At 50.4% G+C, this 16,546-nt stretch overlaps 7 protein-coding genes across 7 annotated transcripts; 5 read left to right on the top strand and 2 right to left on the bottom strand.

Annotated features, from left to right (window-relative positions):
- Window positions 1-340: 340 nt before the first annotated feature.
- Window positions 341-2,193, bottom strand: TRIVIDRAFT_189166 (uncharacterized protein; the record flags this gene model as incomplete). The annotated part of the gene is made up of 3 exons (XM_014104078.1): window positions 341-678; window positions 718-1,173; window positions 1,617-2,193. The coding sequence occupies 3 exons, from the start codon at window positions 2,191-2,193 to the stop codon at window positions 341-343; spliced, it is 1,371 nt and encodes a 456-aa protein (XP_013959553.1).
- A 1,059-nt stretch (window positions 2,194-3,252) lies between these two features.
- On the top strand, window positions 3,253-4,200 carry TRIVIDRAFT_177307 (uncharacterized protein; the record flags this gene model as incomplete). The annotated part of the gene is made up of 3 exons (XM_014104077.1): window positions 3,253-3,480; window positions 3,551-3,674; window positions 3,732-4,200. 3 exons carry the CDS (start codon window positions 3,253-3,255, stop codon window positions 3,785-3,787), a joined length of 408 nt encoding a protein of 135 aa, XP_013959552.1.
- Window positions 4,075-5,142, top strand: TRIVIDRAFT_167559 (uncharacterized protein; the record flags this gene model as incomplete). The annotated part of the gene is made up of 2 exons (XM_014104076.1): window positions 4,075-4,674; window positions 4,936-5,142. A coding segment is annotated over one exon (461 nt), but the record flags the coding sequence as incomplete, so codon positions are not given.
- Window positions 5,143-5,557: 415 nt separating this feature from the next.
- CSK2A (casein kinase II subunit alpha) lies at window positions 5,558-7,745 on the top strand (the record flags this gene model as incomplete). Its single annotated transcript, XM_014104075.1, has 6 exons — window positions 5,558-5,709; window positions 5,772-5,813; window positions 5,899-6,077; window positions 6,163-6,357; window positions 6,457-6,876; window positions 6,956-7,745. The coding sequence occupies 6 exons, from the start codon at window positions 5,637-5,639 to the stop codon at window positions 7,067-7,069; spliced, it is 1,023 nt and encodes a 340-aa protein (XP_013959550.1).
- An 88-nt stretch (window positions 7,746-7,833) lies between these two features.
- Window positions 7,834-10,695, bottom strand: TRIVIDRAFT_198312 (uncharacterized protein; the record flags this gene model as incomplete). Its single annotated transcript, XM_014104074.1, has 1 exon — window positions 7,834-10,695. The coding sequence occupies one exon, from the start codon at window positions 10,693-10,695 to the stop codon at window positions 7,834-7,836; it is 2,862 nt and encodes a 953-aa protein (XP_013959549.1).
- A 612-nt stretch (window positions 10,696-11,307) lies between these two features.
- On the top strand, window positions 11,308-12,846 carry TRIVIDRAFT_33419 (uncharacterized protein; the record flags this gene model as incomplete). The annotated part of the gene is made up of 2 exons (XM_014104073.1): window positions 11,308-11,392; window positions 11,459-12,846. The coding sequence occupies 2 exons, from the start codon at window positions 11,308-11,310 to the stop codon at window positions 12,844-12,846; spliced, it is 1,473 nt and encodes a 490-aa protein (XP_013959548.1).
- Window positions 12,847-13,990: 1,144 nt separating this feature from the next.
- TRIVIDRAFT_32340 (uncharacterized protein) lies at window positions 13,991-16,428 on the top strand (the record flags this gene model as incomplete). The annotated part of the gene is made up of 2 exons (XM_014104072.1): window positions 13,991-14,129; window positions 14,186-16,428. The coding sequence occupies 2 exons, from the start codon at window positions 13,991-13,993 to the stop codon at window positions 16,426-16,428; spliced, it is 2,382 nt and encodes a 793-aa protein (XP_013959547.1).
- Between the last annotated feature and the right edge of the window lie 118 nt (window positions 16,429-16,546).

Here is a 16,546-nt window from a genome sequence, read left to right as displayed (position 1 = left end):
AACCTGAACATAAAATGTTCATCTTTCCGCCCCCTCAAAAAGGCGGTCAACCGAAGAAGAAGACCAAAGCCAACAAGAGGAAAATTGAACATAAAATGTTCAATTCCTTGCTGTCATAAATTGACGGCATAAAGATGATGAAAGCAAAGAAAAGAAAAAGAAAAAGAAAAAGAAAAAGAAAAAGAAAAAGAAAAAGAAAAAGAAAAAGAAAAGTTGGGCATAAAATGTTCAATTAACATGCTGCCTAAAAAAAAAAGTGGCAAGCCAAGAAGGGAAATCACAGCCGACCGAAGAACTTTGGAGTGGGAACAGTCATCATTTCATGTTGGTCGAGAGTCTATCATCTACTCTTCACCTTCATCCACCCATTCGAGTTGCTAGTCCGAGGCGACTCTTTCACATCAGAAAGACCGCCATTCTTGCTTCCCAATCCCTTTGGATCAAACGCCCCGTTTCCAGCCAAGCCTTCGTCCTTCCATTCGTCATCGCCAAGGACCTCCCAATCAGGCGCGGGCGCGTCTCCGAGAAGCTTCTTCTTCAGCTTATCAGCGAGTTTCAAGGGGTTGGGGAGCTTGAAGGACTTGATAAACTCAGTTCCTTCGTCGTCGCCAAGGCTGTAAAAGGTCGTGCCATGAGCAAAACGGCCGATCCAGCTTTGCTTTTCGTCGGCATTCTGGCCTCCGATGTGGTCAGTTGGCGAAAAGTTGTTGACAACACCTGAGAATTGGTTGTTCATCAAAAGATTATACAAATTCCGGCCCATGTTGCAAATGTCCTCAAATGAAGTCCTATCACCAACGGACACGCCTTGAGAACAGCAAAGCCAGGCAACATCATAAGCCAGCAACGTGGCGCCTTCGAGGAAAAGGGAATAGGCAGCGGGGTCTTCTTTGCAGAGCTGCGGTAGTGGTTTATCCACAAAGAGGGGGCGAGGTCGAGGGACATGGGAATTGGCAAAGGGGGTATCAGAAAGGGGAGCAGTTACGAGGCTGCCGGGGAAGGAAACATCGCCGTGGCGATAGGAATTCTGGATGGTGAACATGGTTGGTCGGGGGTAGTCGCGGTGAGGGAGGGTGATCTCGGCAGGGAGGCGGATGGAAAGGTAATGGGAGACCAGCATGAGGACATGGGCGATGTGGGAGAGAGAGGTCGAGATGACTTCGGGCGAAAGGGCTGGAAAAGAGTCAGCATGTTTCCTGGGGCGGGTTTTTTTCTTCTCTTCTTTCGTTCTCTCTTCTTCTGTTCTTGTCATTTCTTCTCCTGTCATTTTTCTTCTTCTTCTCTTTTCCTGCCTGTCATTTTTTTTTTCTTCTCTTTTCTTGTCCTGTATTTTTTCTTTCTTCTTTTTCCGTCCTGTCATTTTTTCTTCTTTCTTCTTTTTCCTCTCCTGGCATTTCTTCCTCTTCTTCTTTTTCTCTCCTGTCATTTCTTCTTCTTTCTTCTTCTTCCTCTCCTGTATTTTTTTTCCTTTTCTTCTATTTCTTCTCCTGTAATTTTCTCTTCTTCTTTTCTGAGTATATATCTCTCTTATTTCCTTATTCTTCTACATAGATGGACAAGAACAGAGAAGCGAGGTGGAAGATATGGGAAACAGAGGAAGCATGGGGGAAACTTACAGTCCATACTGGTTAGATCGACAATGGGAACCCTGCCGAGACTATATTCGTAGCGCCCTGTGACGCCTTTCTTCGCAACTCTTCGTAGACCGTAGAGCCGAACAGCTTCTCCACATAAGAAAGTGCGAGTTGAAGCCGTATCTTCGGCGGTTTGAGACCATCGAAATTTGAGCACATGAATCGACTTCTCAACTTCCTTAAGCTGCTTAGCCCTCCGTTCCGCTAGACCGGCCGAGACGGAGGCGAGATCAGACTTCCGCCGAGCAAGCGCTGCCTTTCTGGCCTGGATCTCGTCCCTGGCGGCCTTGATGTCACCGCGAAGCTGTTCCGCGGCAGCGAGGATCTGGTCAGTCTTTTGCTCTGCGGCCTCCTTGCGTGCGATGGCTTCGTCCCAGGTGTGCTTGCTTGGCCTGGTATCGGCCAGAAGCTCGTTAATTTGCGCCTTGAGCGTGTCGTTATCGATCATAAGCTGCAGGTTCTTCATGCGGCCGTCGTAGATCCTATTCCGGGCATCTACGGCGCACAAGAACGGCCGGCGCTGGGCGTCATGCGGCCGGTGGCAGATGTCGCATTCCATGTCGGAGGCAGCTGGCGGCTCTTGCTGGAGCTGGAGAGTGAGATGGCGCGCTGTTATATGCAGTACCAGGTAGATGGCGGGATGCAGACGTGGGATGTCGGCATAGATGAGCGAAGAGAGAGGATCCAATAGAGGCTCCGACAGAAGGGCGAGAGGCAATAAAGGGCACAGTGCGTGCAAACGCCGACGTGTTTGAACGGGTTTATATATAGGGTAGCGGAATATATTAAAGAAAGAGTGTTTGAACTGCGAACGGCGATGCTTAGACAGATGACTGCATGTGTCATGTCCTTTAAAGAACGGAGATCGATGAGATCACGGGGTGCGATAACGAGGTCGACTCGCCCAAATCCCGGAAGACTAGGGCGGCTCTCCACTAGCTTCCAGCTGACCCGCCTAGGCACCCGCCTGTATCAGAGCCTTTGCCGCCTGTAAAGTCGCTGCTGGCAGCTCCACCGTTGCGTCCGTGATTGGAAGCACTAGCGATGCCTTGAATTTCCACACACCCTGATGTCAACTGGCATTTTGGCTTCTGCCGCCTGGGACTTCTCCATTCATCCAAACGTTAATTGTCCACACTGACGTCCATTCCGGCAGCTAGCGTCGCGTCGTCACTGGGGAGACGTGCGATATCGCTGGTCGTCCTTTTTCTGTCTTTGTTCTGTTTATATTGTCTTTGTTCTTTTGCTGTTGAACTGATTTGAATTGATTCGACACGATTCGATACCAAACAGCCCTTGCCACTCGCGTGTAGCGTCTGGCTTTTGTCGAAACAGGCGGCGGCCTCACAAAACGCGCGACTGACAAGCTGCCAACTGAGCAGCACACCATCTGCGCCTCTCCGGACCGGCTCCGCACTTGATTCAGTCTCCCTTCCAGCAGCAGCCTATACGGAGCACAAGCCCCCTTTTCGCCCCTTCACAGCCGCGCCAAAGAGACTGCCACAGGCGCAAGGATCATCACCTCAGCTCCACCGCAGCCCGAGCATCGTCAAATCCTGTCATGGCTTCACCGAGATCGCCCAACGGCGAAGACCGTCCACCCGTCTACGGGACCAAGATGGCCGGCAAGGATGATACAGCCGTGCTGGATGTTGACAGGTCTCGCCAAGCAAGCGTAAAGACGCCTGAGCCCGCCGAGCAGCGCAACGGTTCAGTGACACCAAATCCTCTCCCCGTTCTGGAGCCATTTGATTGGGATGATTTTGAGAACCGGTACAAAAAGGCGTTGAAGGAGGCCGATGGGCAGGAGGAAGAAATCCTCAGAGAGGCCCAGAATCTTTTCAAGGTTAGACACACTAACTTATTTTACCGGTCTGATACAAGTTTTACTAAATACAGCCGTTACACATGCACAGTACTTTGAAGCATGGGCTGAAGCTGCCGCAATCCATGATGATAAGCGAGCGGTGAAGCGCCTTCAGACGCGGCAGCGGTATATCAACATTTCCGAGCAAAGAGTAGCCCAGAAACAGCAGCATTGTGAGTACCATTGACTAGTATCTTGATGTTGGATCCTCAGGCTAATGGCATAACCAGATAATGAGGTTGTGCGCGCGTTTGAGAATGCATTGGCGTTGCTGCGATCTACTTAGACTCACCTCGCACGAGCCCAGTAAAGTGAACCGGCTCTACCTAGTTCTTCCTCTGTCTTCTCCTTTCCCTCTACTTTGGCAAATCTGCACAGCACAGACATTCATGGTTGCTTGATTGTGTCCTGGTCAGCCATGTTGGGCTCCAAGCTGGAGCACGTGACCAATCAACCTCTTGGTTGTCTCGATCCCGCGTTTTTAGTCGCGGCGGCCTAAACCATTCTCTAGCCTACGGGTGCGCGTCAAGATGTCGATTAACGAGCTTCCGTTCAAAATACCGCAGATAACAGGCGATGAATTACTAGAATTTCATCAGAGACATTTTTCAAGCGAAGCTACCGCTGATTTTGGTCAAAATTTCACAAACCTTCCACCACAAGAGTCCTCCGAGACTCAATTATACGAAGAATGGGAAGAAGAAGAGGAGGATGATGGTCTTGGTTACTATGAAGATGGTGTGAAAAGAACCCTCACAGACGAGCAGATTGCAATATTCCGACACTCGGAGATTAGAGAGCTCCGGCGGCAACAAGAAAAGCAATCACAATCGAAATCAGGGCCGCCGCGAGATACTTCCACAAATGACACGGACGCCGCCTCTCCGCATGGATTGGGAGCCTCTGCTGGTTCTCGAAACAAGAAGAAAAAGAAGAAGAAATCCAAGGCGGGAAAGCAAGAACCCAAACCAGACCTACGGAAGCGTACCTGGGATGTGGTCGAAGCAGGACTCGACTCCCTCGATTACGATTAAAGCCAACTAATGGCGAAGTTCCTGGCAGTTTTTAGCGAGCAGCCGTTCATGTTTTAGGCCAGCTGGCGGATATGGTTGCATGTTTTCTTGAGCAAATTTGCAAGTTATTTGTCAACACGTTCCCATAGGATCTCAATCAGTAAGTAAGCACCATTTCTATTCTCGAGCCAACCCCTTACCGCAATATGATGAGAACCTTTGTATCGTCATCCTTAGTCAGATCGCGCATGGAGGCCCGACGAACCAACGACCAAATCTGGGGAGGGCTGACAACAGCGGCGTGACGAAGACTCTTATAATCTTCTCTCTGAGGCTACACAGTCTATTTTATTTTATTTTCTTCATCGTTCTGGCATTTGCTGTTTTGGATTTGGTATCTGAACTAACATGGAACTGTAAGCAAGGGTTTTTTTTTTTTTTTACACCGGGATGGAGTCGGCGTCTGACGAGATATGATGAAGTGGCTGATATTGCATGGATGAAGGGCGTACCTATGAAAATGTTTTTTTTTCCTTGGCTGAAGGGGGAAAGGGAGTAACATGTTACCTATACATGATGTCTAATTTGTCAATTTTCGTAGTCATGAAGCAAATGACTGAATGATTCCAATAAAAACGTGTTTGCGTTGTGCTTAACTCGAGCTGCATGTGATTGATGTCTGGTTGTTCTCAGAGCAGCCAGTCTAGGCAGCATCCGGCATCAGCAACAGATAGAGACGCCTTTAACTGATCCATAGTATGTGCATAGAAGTATACGAGTGCTGGAGCTGATCTGCAGTGCTAGGCAAGGGAACCACAAAACCACTGCCGCCATATTCACATGCGGCCATCGAGTCCATCCCAATGCAGCACAAAGAATCCTGACTCAGCTTCAAAACTCTGCCAAAGTAAAAGCAGCTAAGCGATAAGCGCTGCAGCCAATGGCCGTGCGCAGCTGGCGCCGGTGTGGGGCCTGGCCGGGCGGCACATCCCACCTTTGGATTCTCACCTCTGTCGCCAGAGTCAAGAGAGATCCTCGCCTGAACCACCCGCGCGGCCATCGCCAGCATCCTTTTCCCTTCATCCTCATTGCGTCGCTGATCTGCGACCCAGCTTGCCCAAGATGGCGCGCGTCTACGCCGACGTCAACCAGAACATGCCCCGTAGCTACTGGGACTACGACAGCGTCAACATCAGTGCGGAGTTCCCCCATCCACCACCACGCGAGCGTTGCGGGAGGCGCTAACATGGACGACAGGCTGGGGTGTTCTCGAGAACTACGAAGTCGTCCGTAAGATTGGTATGTCGTGTAGCCTCCGGGCTCTGGATCCGTCTGTTCTGCTGCCGCGTCGGCACGCGTGGCTAACCCGAGAATCTGCGCACAGGTCGGGGCAAGTACTCCGAGGTCTTTGAAGGCATCAACGTCGTAAACTATCAGAAGTGTGTTGTCAAGGTTCTCAAGCCTGTTAAGAAGAAGAAGATCAAGCGAGAGATCAAGATCCTGCAGAACTTGGCCGGCGGCCCCAACGTTGTTGCGCTGCTCGACGTCGTGCGAGACTCCCAGGTCAGTACTTAATGAGCACAATTGGCTGCTATGCGTGTTACGGTGAGCTGACGGGAGGCGCGGGAATGCGTCTGGTGCCCTGCAGAGTAAGACACCGTCTCTCATTTTCGAGTATGTCAACAACACCGACTTCCGAAGCCTGTACCCCAAGTTCAACGACCTTGACGTGCGATTCTACATCCTGGAGCTGCTCAAGGCTCTGGACTACTGCCACAGCAAGGGAATCATGCACCGAGACGTCAAACCTCATAACGTTATGATCGACCATGAGAACAGAAAGGTACCGCAGCGTTGCAATTTCCGGTTGAACCAGCATCAGTCATCTGGTGTTTGTGTGTCTGCATCTGTAAATGTATACTAATTTGCGGGGTACGAATAGCTGCGTCTGATTGATTGGGGTCTGGCTGAATTCTACCACCCCGGAACCGAATACAACGTGCGTGTAGCATCCCGGTACTTCAAGGGTCCCGAACTGCTGGTCGATTTCCAGGAGTACGACTACAGCCTGGATATGTGGAGTCTGGGTGCCATGTTTGCCTCCATGATCTTCCGGAAAGAACCATTCTTCCACGGCAACAGCAACTCGGATCAGCTTGTCAAGATCGCAAAGGTCCTTGGCACGGATGATCTTTTTGACTACCTTGACAAGTACGAAATAGAATTGGATGCACAGTATGATGATATTCTGGGACGATTCCAGAAGAAGCCTTGGCATAGCTTTGTCACATCGGAAAACCAGCGTTTTGTCTCTAACGAAGCCATCGACTTCCTTGATAAGCTGCTACGCTACGATCATCAGGTTCGTTTTATTTCCCCCGTGATACCTCGGTTTCCCTCTTCTTTTTCCGTGGAACATCACACTAACCCTCTCAAAACAGGAGCGTCTCACGGCAAAGGAGGCCCAAGCCCATGCCTATTTCAACCCTGTTCGGGATCCTGAAGTTTTCAAGCAGAACTTGATCGGCGCTAACGGAGGACCGTACAAGTCCTGAAGAACATTGATGCCTTATTTTATTTTCCTATTTTTCTATCTCGAGTATCGCGTTCCTTCTGCTCTCCCACCCCCATCAATGCCATTTGAACCATTACCTCTTGAAGATAACTATAGCTATTTTGGCCGTGCTGCCTAATAAAGCTTACGTGTTCTCTATAAGACAGAATATGTGCAAGGAGGGACAAGCCATGGGTAAAAGAAAAATGGAGGGGCAAAACGACTATGGTGAACGGCAATTCTTATGTTGACGTTTTTTGCGGAAGTGTGATAGGAACAACAATGTTCAGCGCTGGATATGAGAAAGAAAGCAAGCGGCTAGGAAATGACTACAGCGAACAGACCTCTCTATTCCCCCCTTTCCCCCTAACTCATCCCATTCCCTCCCCTTTCAAATCCTTCACCAGTTTATGAAATCTGGGGCTGTATCTCACTCAGTCAGTCGGTCTGCGGCGTTTCAGGAAATTTGGGCATTTGACAAACTCGGGAGCGAGGCAAGCAAGGGGAAGGGGGGATTCTCATCCATAGTTTCTCGCTTCTTGTTAACGACTTGGAACACTTTATTTGATTTGCGGGTACCTAATATGAGGTAGCGGGTAATATATTGCCATTACACACTGCCTGTTTTACGTCTCTCTCTCTTTTGTTAAAACGAAAAGAAGAAAAATATGCCTCCGATATATGTTACTCCATTGTCCCAACCAGTTGATTTCCCATGATTCCCATACCGCTCGCCCGCTCGCTCATAACCCAGTTAACTTCGCTCTATAAACATGTAAAACAGAAATCTCGTCCACACCTGTATCCATCCATTCCGCACGTCCTCAGCGTGCCACCAGGTGTCTTGATAATGCTGCTAGGACTGACGGGCTCCGACGGTCGTTTCTTCACAGGTGTGTGGTACACCTCTCTAGTAAGAGAGCTAGATTTCCACACCTTGCGCGCAGTCGTTTGTGCCGCAGAACTAAGCAACTTGGGCTTGGAAGCCAGGTTGCGGCCCAGCTCGTCAATCTCCTCGTCTTCGTCATCAGACAGCAAAGACAGAATGGAATGTCGAGAAGAAGGGACCTTTAAAGAGCGGTGGTTATGGCGGCGAGGTGTCTGCGGCGGATTGTTCAAAGATGGCACAGGTTTCTCGGCCTCGACAGAGGAGTTTGACTGTGAGGGGCGCTTTGAAGGGCTCTTTGAGGGTGATTTCGACGGAGATTTTGGGGGGATTTTTGAGGGAGATTGTGCAAGTGTCTGATTTACTGCCTCGGGAGGTGAGATAGTGCGTCTGGGGGATGGAAGGGTTGGCTCAACGCGCAGAGAAGACTTGACGAGTGAAGAAGATGTAGTCTGAGAGAGGTCGTCGAATGTTTCGTAGGAGCTATCGTCAATGACGGTGATGGCGGTTGTATTGTTCACCGGCTGCTCTGACTGGCGTCTCCTCTTTTTAGAGGACGTGGCCTTGACAGCATCCTCACCAATACGAGCACATGGACTTGAAGGTGGAATAGCAGCAGGTTGAGAAATAGCTTTTTTTGTTGAGGTTTCTGAGGATTGGGGCTTGTCGTCTAGGGACACATCAAGCGTGATCCGAGATAAGAAGCGGGTGGGAGAGGATGACAAAGGTGCCGCGCCACTGGATTCTTCAGATGGAATGTCAAAGTATCCAGCACTCCTCTTGTCCACTGTGGGAGACGAGTTTATGATGGAGGTATCCTTTGCACTCATGCGCTTTCTGCGAGAATGACTTGGTGAGCTTTCTTTGCCGGCATCTGGCGAGCTGGCTATGACTCTCGCCTGAGCCTTGACATTCTGTATCTCGCGTAGTGGAAGTGTGGTTTGTGGTGTATTTCCGGAAGCAGATTTCCTCGGCTTAGACAACAAGGTAGGAGCTTCGTCGTCCGAAAGAATGCACCCAGAATCGATAGTCTTGTGAAGAAAGCCAGCCGGTAATTGCGAACGGGAATGATTTGCAATATCCGGTTGGCGAACCTCGCTTTCGCGTGAGGTCAACAACTCGACCGGAGGGTCCGGATAGTCTCCTTCTCCTTCTTCTCCATCCTCCTCATCAGCCGAGTCCGGGATACAATCTGTCTCTGGCTCTGACAAGGCACGTTCTTCTTCATATTCTGGCTTCTGGTCAGAGCTACCCTCAGCTTCCTCATATTCGTGATAAAAGTTCTGTTCTTCGGCCCTTTGCTCTGCCAAGGCCTCAGCCCAAGAAATTTTGTTCAGGAATTCGACTTGCTTCCTCATCCGTCCAGAGCGCCTTCGACCGTCGGCCTCGTCGGGTAGTTGAATAAGCGATGCCTTTTTGTTAGGTTGTGGGTTAGAAGCCCTCTTTGGTGCTTCCGAGGGTTTGACCGACGTCTCGTTTCTCACAAACTCTTCCCCTGTCTTCTGTTTTCTCTTTCTACCCCTCCGAGAGCTTTCCACGGACTTGTAGCCGCTGTCACTGGAAGTGCCCTCCCCTAACCTCTCTCCAGCCTCCTTTCTTGTTAAGTTTGTAGATTGTTGTAAATCATTGTTACGCTCGGTAGGCACTGCTGACGAGGCATCGGAATTTGGCTTCTCCCTAGATCTTTTCCCCGTCAAAATCACATCTTCATCTTCCTCCTCCTCCTCCTCCTCCTCCTCTCTCCTATTGTCATCAACTTCCATAGACTTGGCAGGTGGCAGCAACAGTTGGTGTCTGAGGATTTTCTTCCTCCTCGTAAGCAAGTGCTTTCCAAATGTGGCCGTGAATGCGGATGGAAGGGGTTCATCTTCATCGTCTCGAAATTTCGACCGAGGCGCCCAGATCGAGCTTTCGCCATTTCGCGCAGGGAAATTATATCGACTCGGTGTAATCGGCAACTGCTGCTTTTGCGGTTGATGGGCTGCGAATAAATCGGGTTGATCCCATAAAGGATCGGAGTATTGGCCTGGGAAACCCCAAGGTTCCGCGGCGAACGGTGATCGGTCGAACGAGAATGGCGAGGAAGCAAAGGGTAGTTCCGTGGGAGATGCGAAACCCAGATGAGTTCCTTTGTGCGCGACATATGACGAGGTTCGTGCGACTGTCCTAGGAACGTTCAATGCGTTCCCTGACGATGATCCCAACACGAGGGCCATAGAATTTGAGTCGCGAGACGCCTCACGGCCCTGTATTATACGATCTTCCTCGTCTTCGTCCGTATCATTCCCCTTCTGAGCTTCCTTTCCAAAGCCAGTACGTCTCCTTTCTTCTCTCGTCTCCTTGTCTCCGTATTCTTCCTCGTCATCAAAAAGATCTTCTAGCAAGATTCCTTCGTCCTCATCGTCCTCTCCGTCCGCTAGATCGCCTCCTAGGCCGTCTCCAACATCGCCTTCGTCGCGCATATTGCGAACATGGCCGTTATTAACAACAATTTCGCCTGTCTCAAGGTCGATCTCGTCGCCAATGCCTTCGAAGTCACGGCCGTACTTTTCGAAGATATGCGCCATGGTGGCTTGGAATCGCTGGTCCGCATAAGCTCGCTCGATGGACAGCTTGTAATCCGGATCTCGCTTGGCCTCAATCTCGAACGGTCGGAAGGCGAGCTCATCATCGTCTTCGTCGGCATTTTCTTTGTCCGGCAGCCACTGGTTCATGCGGCGGCGCTTTGCCGGTGGTTCCATGGTTAGGTTAAACTCAAATATCTGTGGTCAATATAAAATACAGAGAGAGAAAAAGTATTGCCAATTGATATAGAAACTATATTGAGACTGTGTCGGCCTTGGGCGCTGGGGACTGCCAAGCTCCTGGCAACCTGGGCATTAAAATGGCCGAAAATGCGACACTTGGAGCTTGGATAAAAGATGGTTGCGGGAGCAACGAGGTGGATGTGGTACAAGTTTGGAGTAGCGCATTCGCGTCGCGATTTCATCCAACGGCGCGTTAAGTGGCTGCACCTCTGGGAGGCTACAAAGACAGTGCTGTCAGTCCACTAATCACTCAAGAGCTAAGCTCTAAATGCACCAAGGCTACAGGCAGTCTAGCGGGGCTTGCAGCGCCTCCATGGCGTCACAGGGCAAAGGGACCAGACCCAGATACTTCAATGTTCCATCATAATCCCAACCCATCTATTGATACTCAGACTCAATATTAGCATTTGCCTCGCTGCGAGCTTCCTCCACCTCAGGCAGCCTTCCCTCTTTCTACCTATGTAGACGACAGCCAGAGCATGAAACGGCACTTCAACTCTCAACCAAGCGAACCTCTCCCATCTTCTCAGCCATCAAGCCATCGAGATGCATTGCCAAAAGTGCCGCCAGCCCTTAAAGCTGGACAGCTCTCTCGACGACCTCAACCCAGCTGCATATGATCTTCTCGTCTGTAAGTTTGAAGGCCAGTGTCGCCGAAGGTATGCGCAGTTGCTAATCCGATCGCTCTGTCACACAGCAGCGACATCGTCTTCACAAACAGCGACCAAAGCCTCAACCCCGCGACCATCGGTACTTCATGCTCAAGAGCAATCGCGAAAGTCACTCTATGACAAAGTATCGCAGAATGCTGGCACCCCGACCTTCAAGCGGTACCGGGGCGGTCAGCCCCGCGACGCTACAATGTCCTTCATCTATCTCACCGAGTCACAAGTTGGGCATCCTCTACCGCCTCAGCAACAACAGAAAGAACGAGCAATAATCCCCCCTCGCCGACGAGGTTCTAGCACAAACGGAGCCCCCGAAGACGAGCCCCAGGCAAATAAAGGAGATGACATAAACAAGGTAAACCGACTATTTGAGATCTTGTCCGCCAGATCCGATATCGATCACCCAGTCTGTGTGGATTGTACCGAATTACTGGTGGAAGGCCTCCAAAAGAAGCTCGATTCAGCATCCAAAGAAAGAGACGCGTATGTCCAACATCTGAAAGATGTCCAAAGTAGTCAACCGAGCGAAGAAGATGTCAAGGCTTGGAAAGAGGCTCTAAAGAAAGCAGAGAAGGACAAGACCGGTGCAATGCAGGAACTGAAACGGCTGGAAGCTGAGAAAGATGCTTTGGATGAAGAGATATGGGCGTTAGAGGAAGAGTCTCGACAGTTGGACAAAGAGGAGGAGAATTTCTGGAGGGAAAGAAACGCCTTTGCGGCCAAAATGGCAGACTTCCAGGCGGAGCGTGACAGCATAAACGCCAAGTATAACAATGACTCGCAGCTACTCGAGAAGCTGCAGCGATCCAATGTCTACAACGACACCTTTTGCATCAGCCACGACGGAAGCTTTGCTACCATCAACGGCTTACGCCTGGGTAGGCTCTCCAATAAACCTGTGGATTGGCCAGAAGTCAATGCTGCTTGGGGCCATGCGCTGCTCCTACTGGTGACAGTTGCCGATAAGCTTGGATACAAATTCCAAGGCTATGAGCCGGTACCATTAGGGAGCACCTCCAAAATCATCCGGTACGATGTGGCCAACCCGGCGTCCAGCAGATTAGGGGGGCGACCGATGCATGCGCCCCCAAAGAAACAGGTGCTGGAGCTGTATAGCTCGGGAGACATGCCGCTTGGGCTAACGTTTATGCACCGCAAATTCGATACTGCCATGGTTGGTTTCCTTGAGCTAGTTCGCCAACTAGGCGTCTTTGTCCAACAGCAAACCGAATCAACAGGCGTCCCGTTGACTCTTCCCTACAAGATCGAAGGAGACAAGATTGGGGATACTAGCATCAAGCTCGGTATTGCTCAGGACGACGGATGGACCAAAGCATGCAAACTCACCCTCACATGCTGCAAGTTTCTGCTAGCCCACGCCAGCAATGTGACTTCAAATGCGAGAAATGGCGCTTAGCTTTTTATTATATATATTCGGGTGATCCATGGTACCAGCGCATCACACTATGGTAAGATTGCAGCTATGTACAAATCGCGGCATGAACCGCCTTAGAATTATGTTTGAAGCGATGTTAGGTATGTTGCCATCTTCTTCTGCTTCACTTTACCCTATATGTTATTTGTCGCTGCAGTCATCTTTCGGAAATGGCTATTTGATTGCGCTAATCTGAAGATTTAGACAATTGTCCCTGCAAAGCGTTATTGGTGGGGAGGGTGGCATATATCACGATGCTCAAAGAAGAGTGCATCGCTTAGACAAACAAACAAACAAACAAACAAAGCGGCATCTTAACGTTCTACGGACAGTGTCACAGGAGATATCCCAGATTTGATAGTCACGAGGCGCAATAGAACTTCCTTCCACTACGAATCGAAATCACGCCGTACAGCCTGTGTCTATCGCCTATGACCTTTTCGATCTAGCGAGTTGCTCAGTCTGACAGGGATTCCATCAACATGCCTGTGGCTCCTTCAGCCCAGTGGGCAGCAGCTGCATGAAAGTGACAACACAACGTTTGTTTGGACCAACGAGCGATGCAGTTCGCAGCCTCTTTTTAGGCTTCCCCTCCCACCGACTTACAGCACGTCGGCACTCATCCACGCTACAGGCCTGCAAGTCGTCCGGCGATTGCTCTGCATCAGCCTAGTCCAGATTCATGCTCGCCGCATCGTCGCTAGAGTGTCGCAATGATGGTCAATAGGCTGAGCCCCAGGCAGAGAGCCTCACTAGTTTGGGTGGGCTGAAATCAGGATGCTGCTGCCTTCGGTATCACTGAACAGACACAGCCAGCCGTTACTCGATAAGCTTAGATGGTTAAGAGGTTATAAGGAGCTCTATCTGCCGCTGTGTGGTTTAAATGCCACTTTGGTCTGTTCTTCTCCTTGTTCACCTCATCTAATTATTTATACCCATCCACTTTCCTATACCAACCATCTTTCTTCTCTGTGACCATCCGTCCTTTCTGCCACTAGCTGTGTAATTCCACGCCGACATCATGGCTGGACCTCGCGTCATTCGGGACTATGAACCCCGTGTGCCCATCATTCGAGACTATGAGCCCCGAGTGCCTATCGTTCGGGATTATGGCCACGAAGACAGCATGAGCGACGATTTTGAGGAACTGGGACCACGCAGCATGTTGCCCAATCCGCGACGACTCAAGTATGCCGTCGATGGCGAGGTGCCTGAGATCCTCTATACCCTTAACCACGTTTCCTACAATAGGCGCTTCCTTGGGCGTAAGTTAACATCCCATTTCCATTTATGATCCCTTGCTGATAGCTTGGACTGGTAGGCTCGCGAAGCTCTAAGCCATTCGAAAACGTGACCACCTACGAAATCAAGCACGATGAAACCGACGAGGGTGGTGAACTTGTCAAGAAGCCAATCTTCGAGATTGTTACCAATGTGTGCATTGAGGGCAGGCCTGATGACAACAGGCACATAGTTCGTCCTCGTCGAACAAATCCTCAGATGGATCGACCCATCACTGCGGCCTTTGACAACGTCGATTATCGAAGCGATGGCTATTATACTGAGGAAGAGCAGTATTATGACCCGCCCGGGATCCCCCAAGCAGAATGCCCCCACATGGTTATCTATTCCGATCATCTCATCAATGCTCTTAGAGCTGTCATCCAATATTACCCAAACATGAGCCTTAATGGCAAGACGGTTCAGATCAGCGCACCCTATCGTGTGCTGTATCATCATCGCCATAAGCTCTCCGAATATCGCGAGAATCAGCCTGCTGAGCATAGCCCTGAGTATATTGAGACGACAAACCACCACATTGATGTTCTTCTCAAGTTCCTTGATGAGAACTTCAGTGATGAGATTACCAAAGAAGAGGAACGACACAAGCTTGAGACTCCTACGGCCACATTTGAATATTTCTGGCTACTTCTTAAGCCGGGCGAGGTCATCTACACCAAGAAATACGACATTTGGACGCCATTGGTGATCAGCAATGTCAGCATTGGGAACCGTTCCCATGGTAACCTCGATAACTATAGAATCAGCTGCTGGCTGCTGGAATCCAACGGTGTCAAGGTCAGTCGATTTATGGAGAGCTACATTGTCAGTCCATGGCTAGGGGAGCAAGCTATAAGCTCCTTGTCCGTTATTCCGGAGGCTTTTTGGAAAGAAGACCTTGATAGCCAGAACGGCATCACAATGCGCGAAAAGATGGTCTCGGAAGGCAAGCTATACTGGGACCTTCTGAAGAGACCTACCTACATGGAGTATGATGGCCTGCTAGTCAACTCTGGCTCTGGTAGTAGACTCCCTGGTGGCCCTACTGGTTTCATGAATGGCCGCGTCATTTGTGATGCCTCTGGTTTCGACAAGTACTTTGAGTCGGCCCCGGATTGGGACGGAAGGCGATATCCTCACCCACATCGCCGCCGTGTGACTCAGGGTATTCCCAACAAAGACTTCCTTCCTCAGAGCCTCCCAAGATGCGGCTGCGCTGTTTGTGCCCAAGACCGTTCTAGGGACAATGATGGCCCATATGTTGGATTCGAAGATCTTGATCCTCTATGCGACACTCCTCCCGACAACGATCTTTTCTTCTACGTTCTCAGTAAGACGATTCCAGGATTTATCCTTGGTACTCGCCGTTGGGGAAATCTTCATGTTGCCAACCTCAGCCCTGTCAAGGCTGACAAGGAGGCTTTCAAGTATCTCGTCTTGGACGATGACATCAAGATGACTGTGAGGGCCCTCATCGGCCAATACACTACCGGCGTTGATGGCCAAGTCGCTCCTTGGGGCAACGATTTCATCCGCAACAAGGGTGAGGGACGCATCTTCCTGCTTCATGGTGCGCCAGGTGTTGGCAAGACGTGCACGGCTGAGTGTATTGCCGAGTTGACCAACCGTCCGCTCATTTCTCTCACGAGCGGCGATCTAAGTGTCGACTCGTTCCGTGTCGAGTCCAGCCTCAATTACTTCCTTGAGCTGGGTCAACGCTACGGCGCTCTTGTTCTGCTTGATGAGGCCGACGTGTATCTCGAGCGCCGCCGGGCGAGAAACATTTCCCGCAACGGCCTCGTTTCTGTCTTCCTCCGCGCCTTGGAGTACTACCGCGGTGTCCTCTTCCTCACTACCAACCGTGTCCGCTCCTTTGACACTGCCTTCCTCAGCCGTATCCATGTTGCGCTGCACTACAAGAACCTTGGTGATGAGGAACGCGAGCGCATCTGGACTCACAACTTTGACCGTTTGGATCGCGATTCTTGCGGCAAGATTCGCGTCGCCATCGCGGCCCGCGAGTTCGTCTGGTCGAGCCAGGAGGTTCGCGCGCTTAAGTGGAATGGGCGAGAGATTCGCAACGCCATGCAGACGGCCTTGGCGTTGGCCGAGAGCGATTCCAACGAGGAAGGACTGCAGACGATCACTATCGGTGAGAAGCATATTCGCGCCGTGGTCAAGATGAGCAAGGGCTTTAAGGACTACATCAAGTCAGTGGGGCCCCTGGACTCTGATGATGTTGAATACGATGGAGATGGTGATGACGAGCCTTTCTATGAGTGATTGGATGAGGGATTATCCAGATTGTTCTATGTTTTGCCGAGTCGATATGTGAAGGAGGAATAGGTCTTTGTTCTTTTCCCCGCGTGTAGTGACTTTGATGATTTATTTCCTTACGAGT

The sequence above is a fragment of the Trichoderma virens genome, assembly GCF_000170995.1.
Source record: "Trichoderma virens Gv29-8 chromosome Unknown TRIVIscaffold_3, whole genome shotgun sequence".
NCBI lineage: Eukaryota > Fungi > Ascomycota > Sordariomycetes > Hypocreales > Hypocreaceae > Trichoderma > Trichoderma virens.
This window is presented reverse-complemented; position numbering and strand designations above follow the sequence as displayed.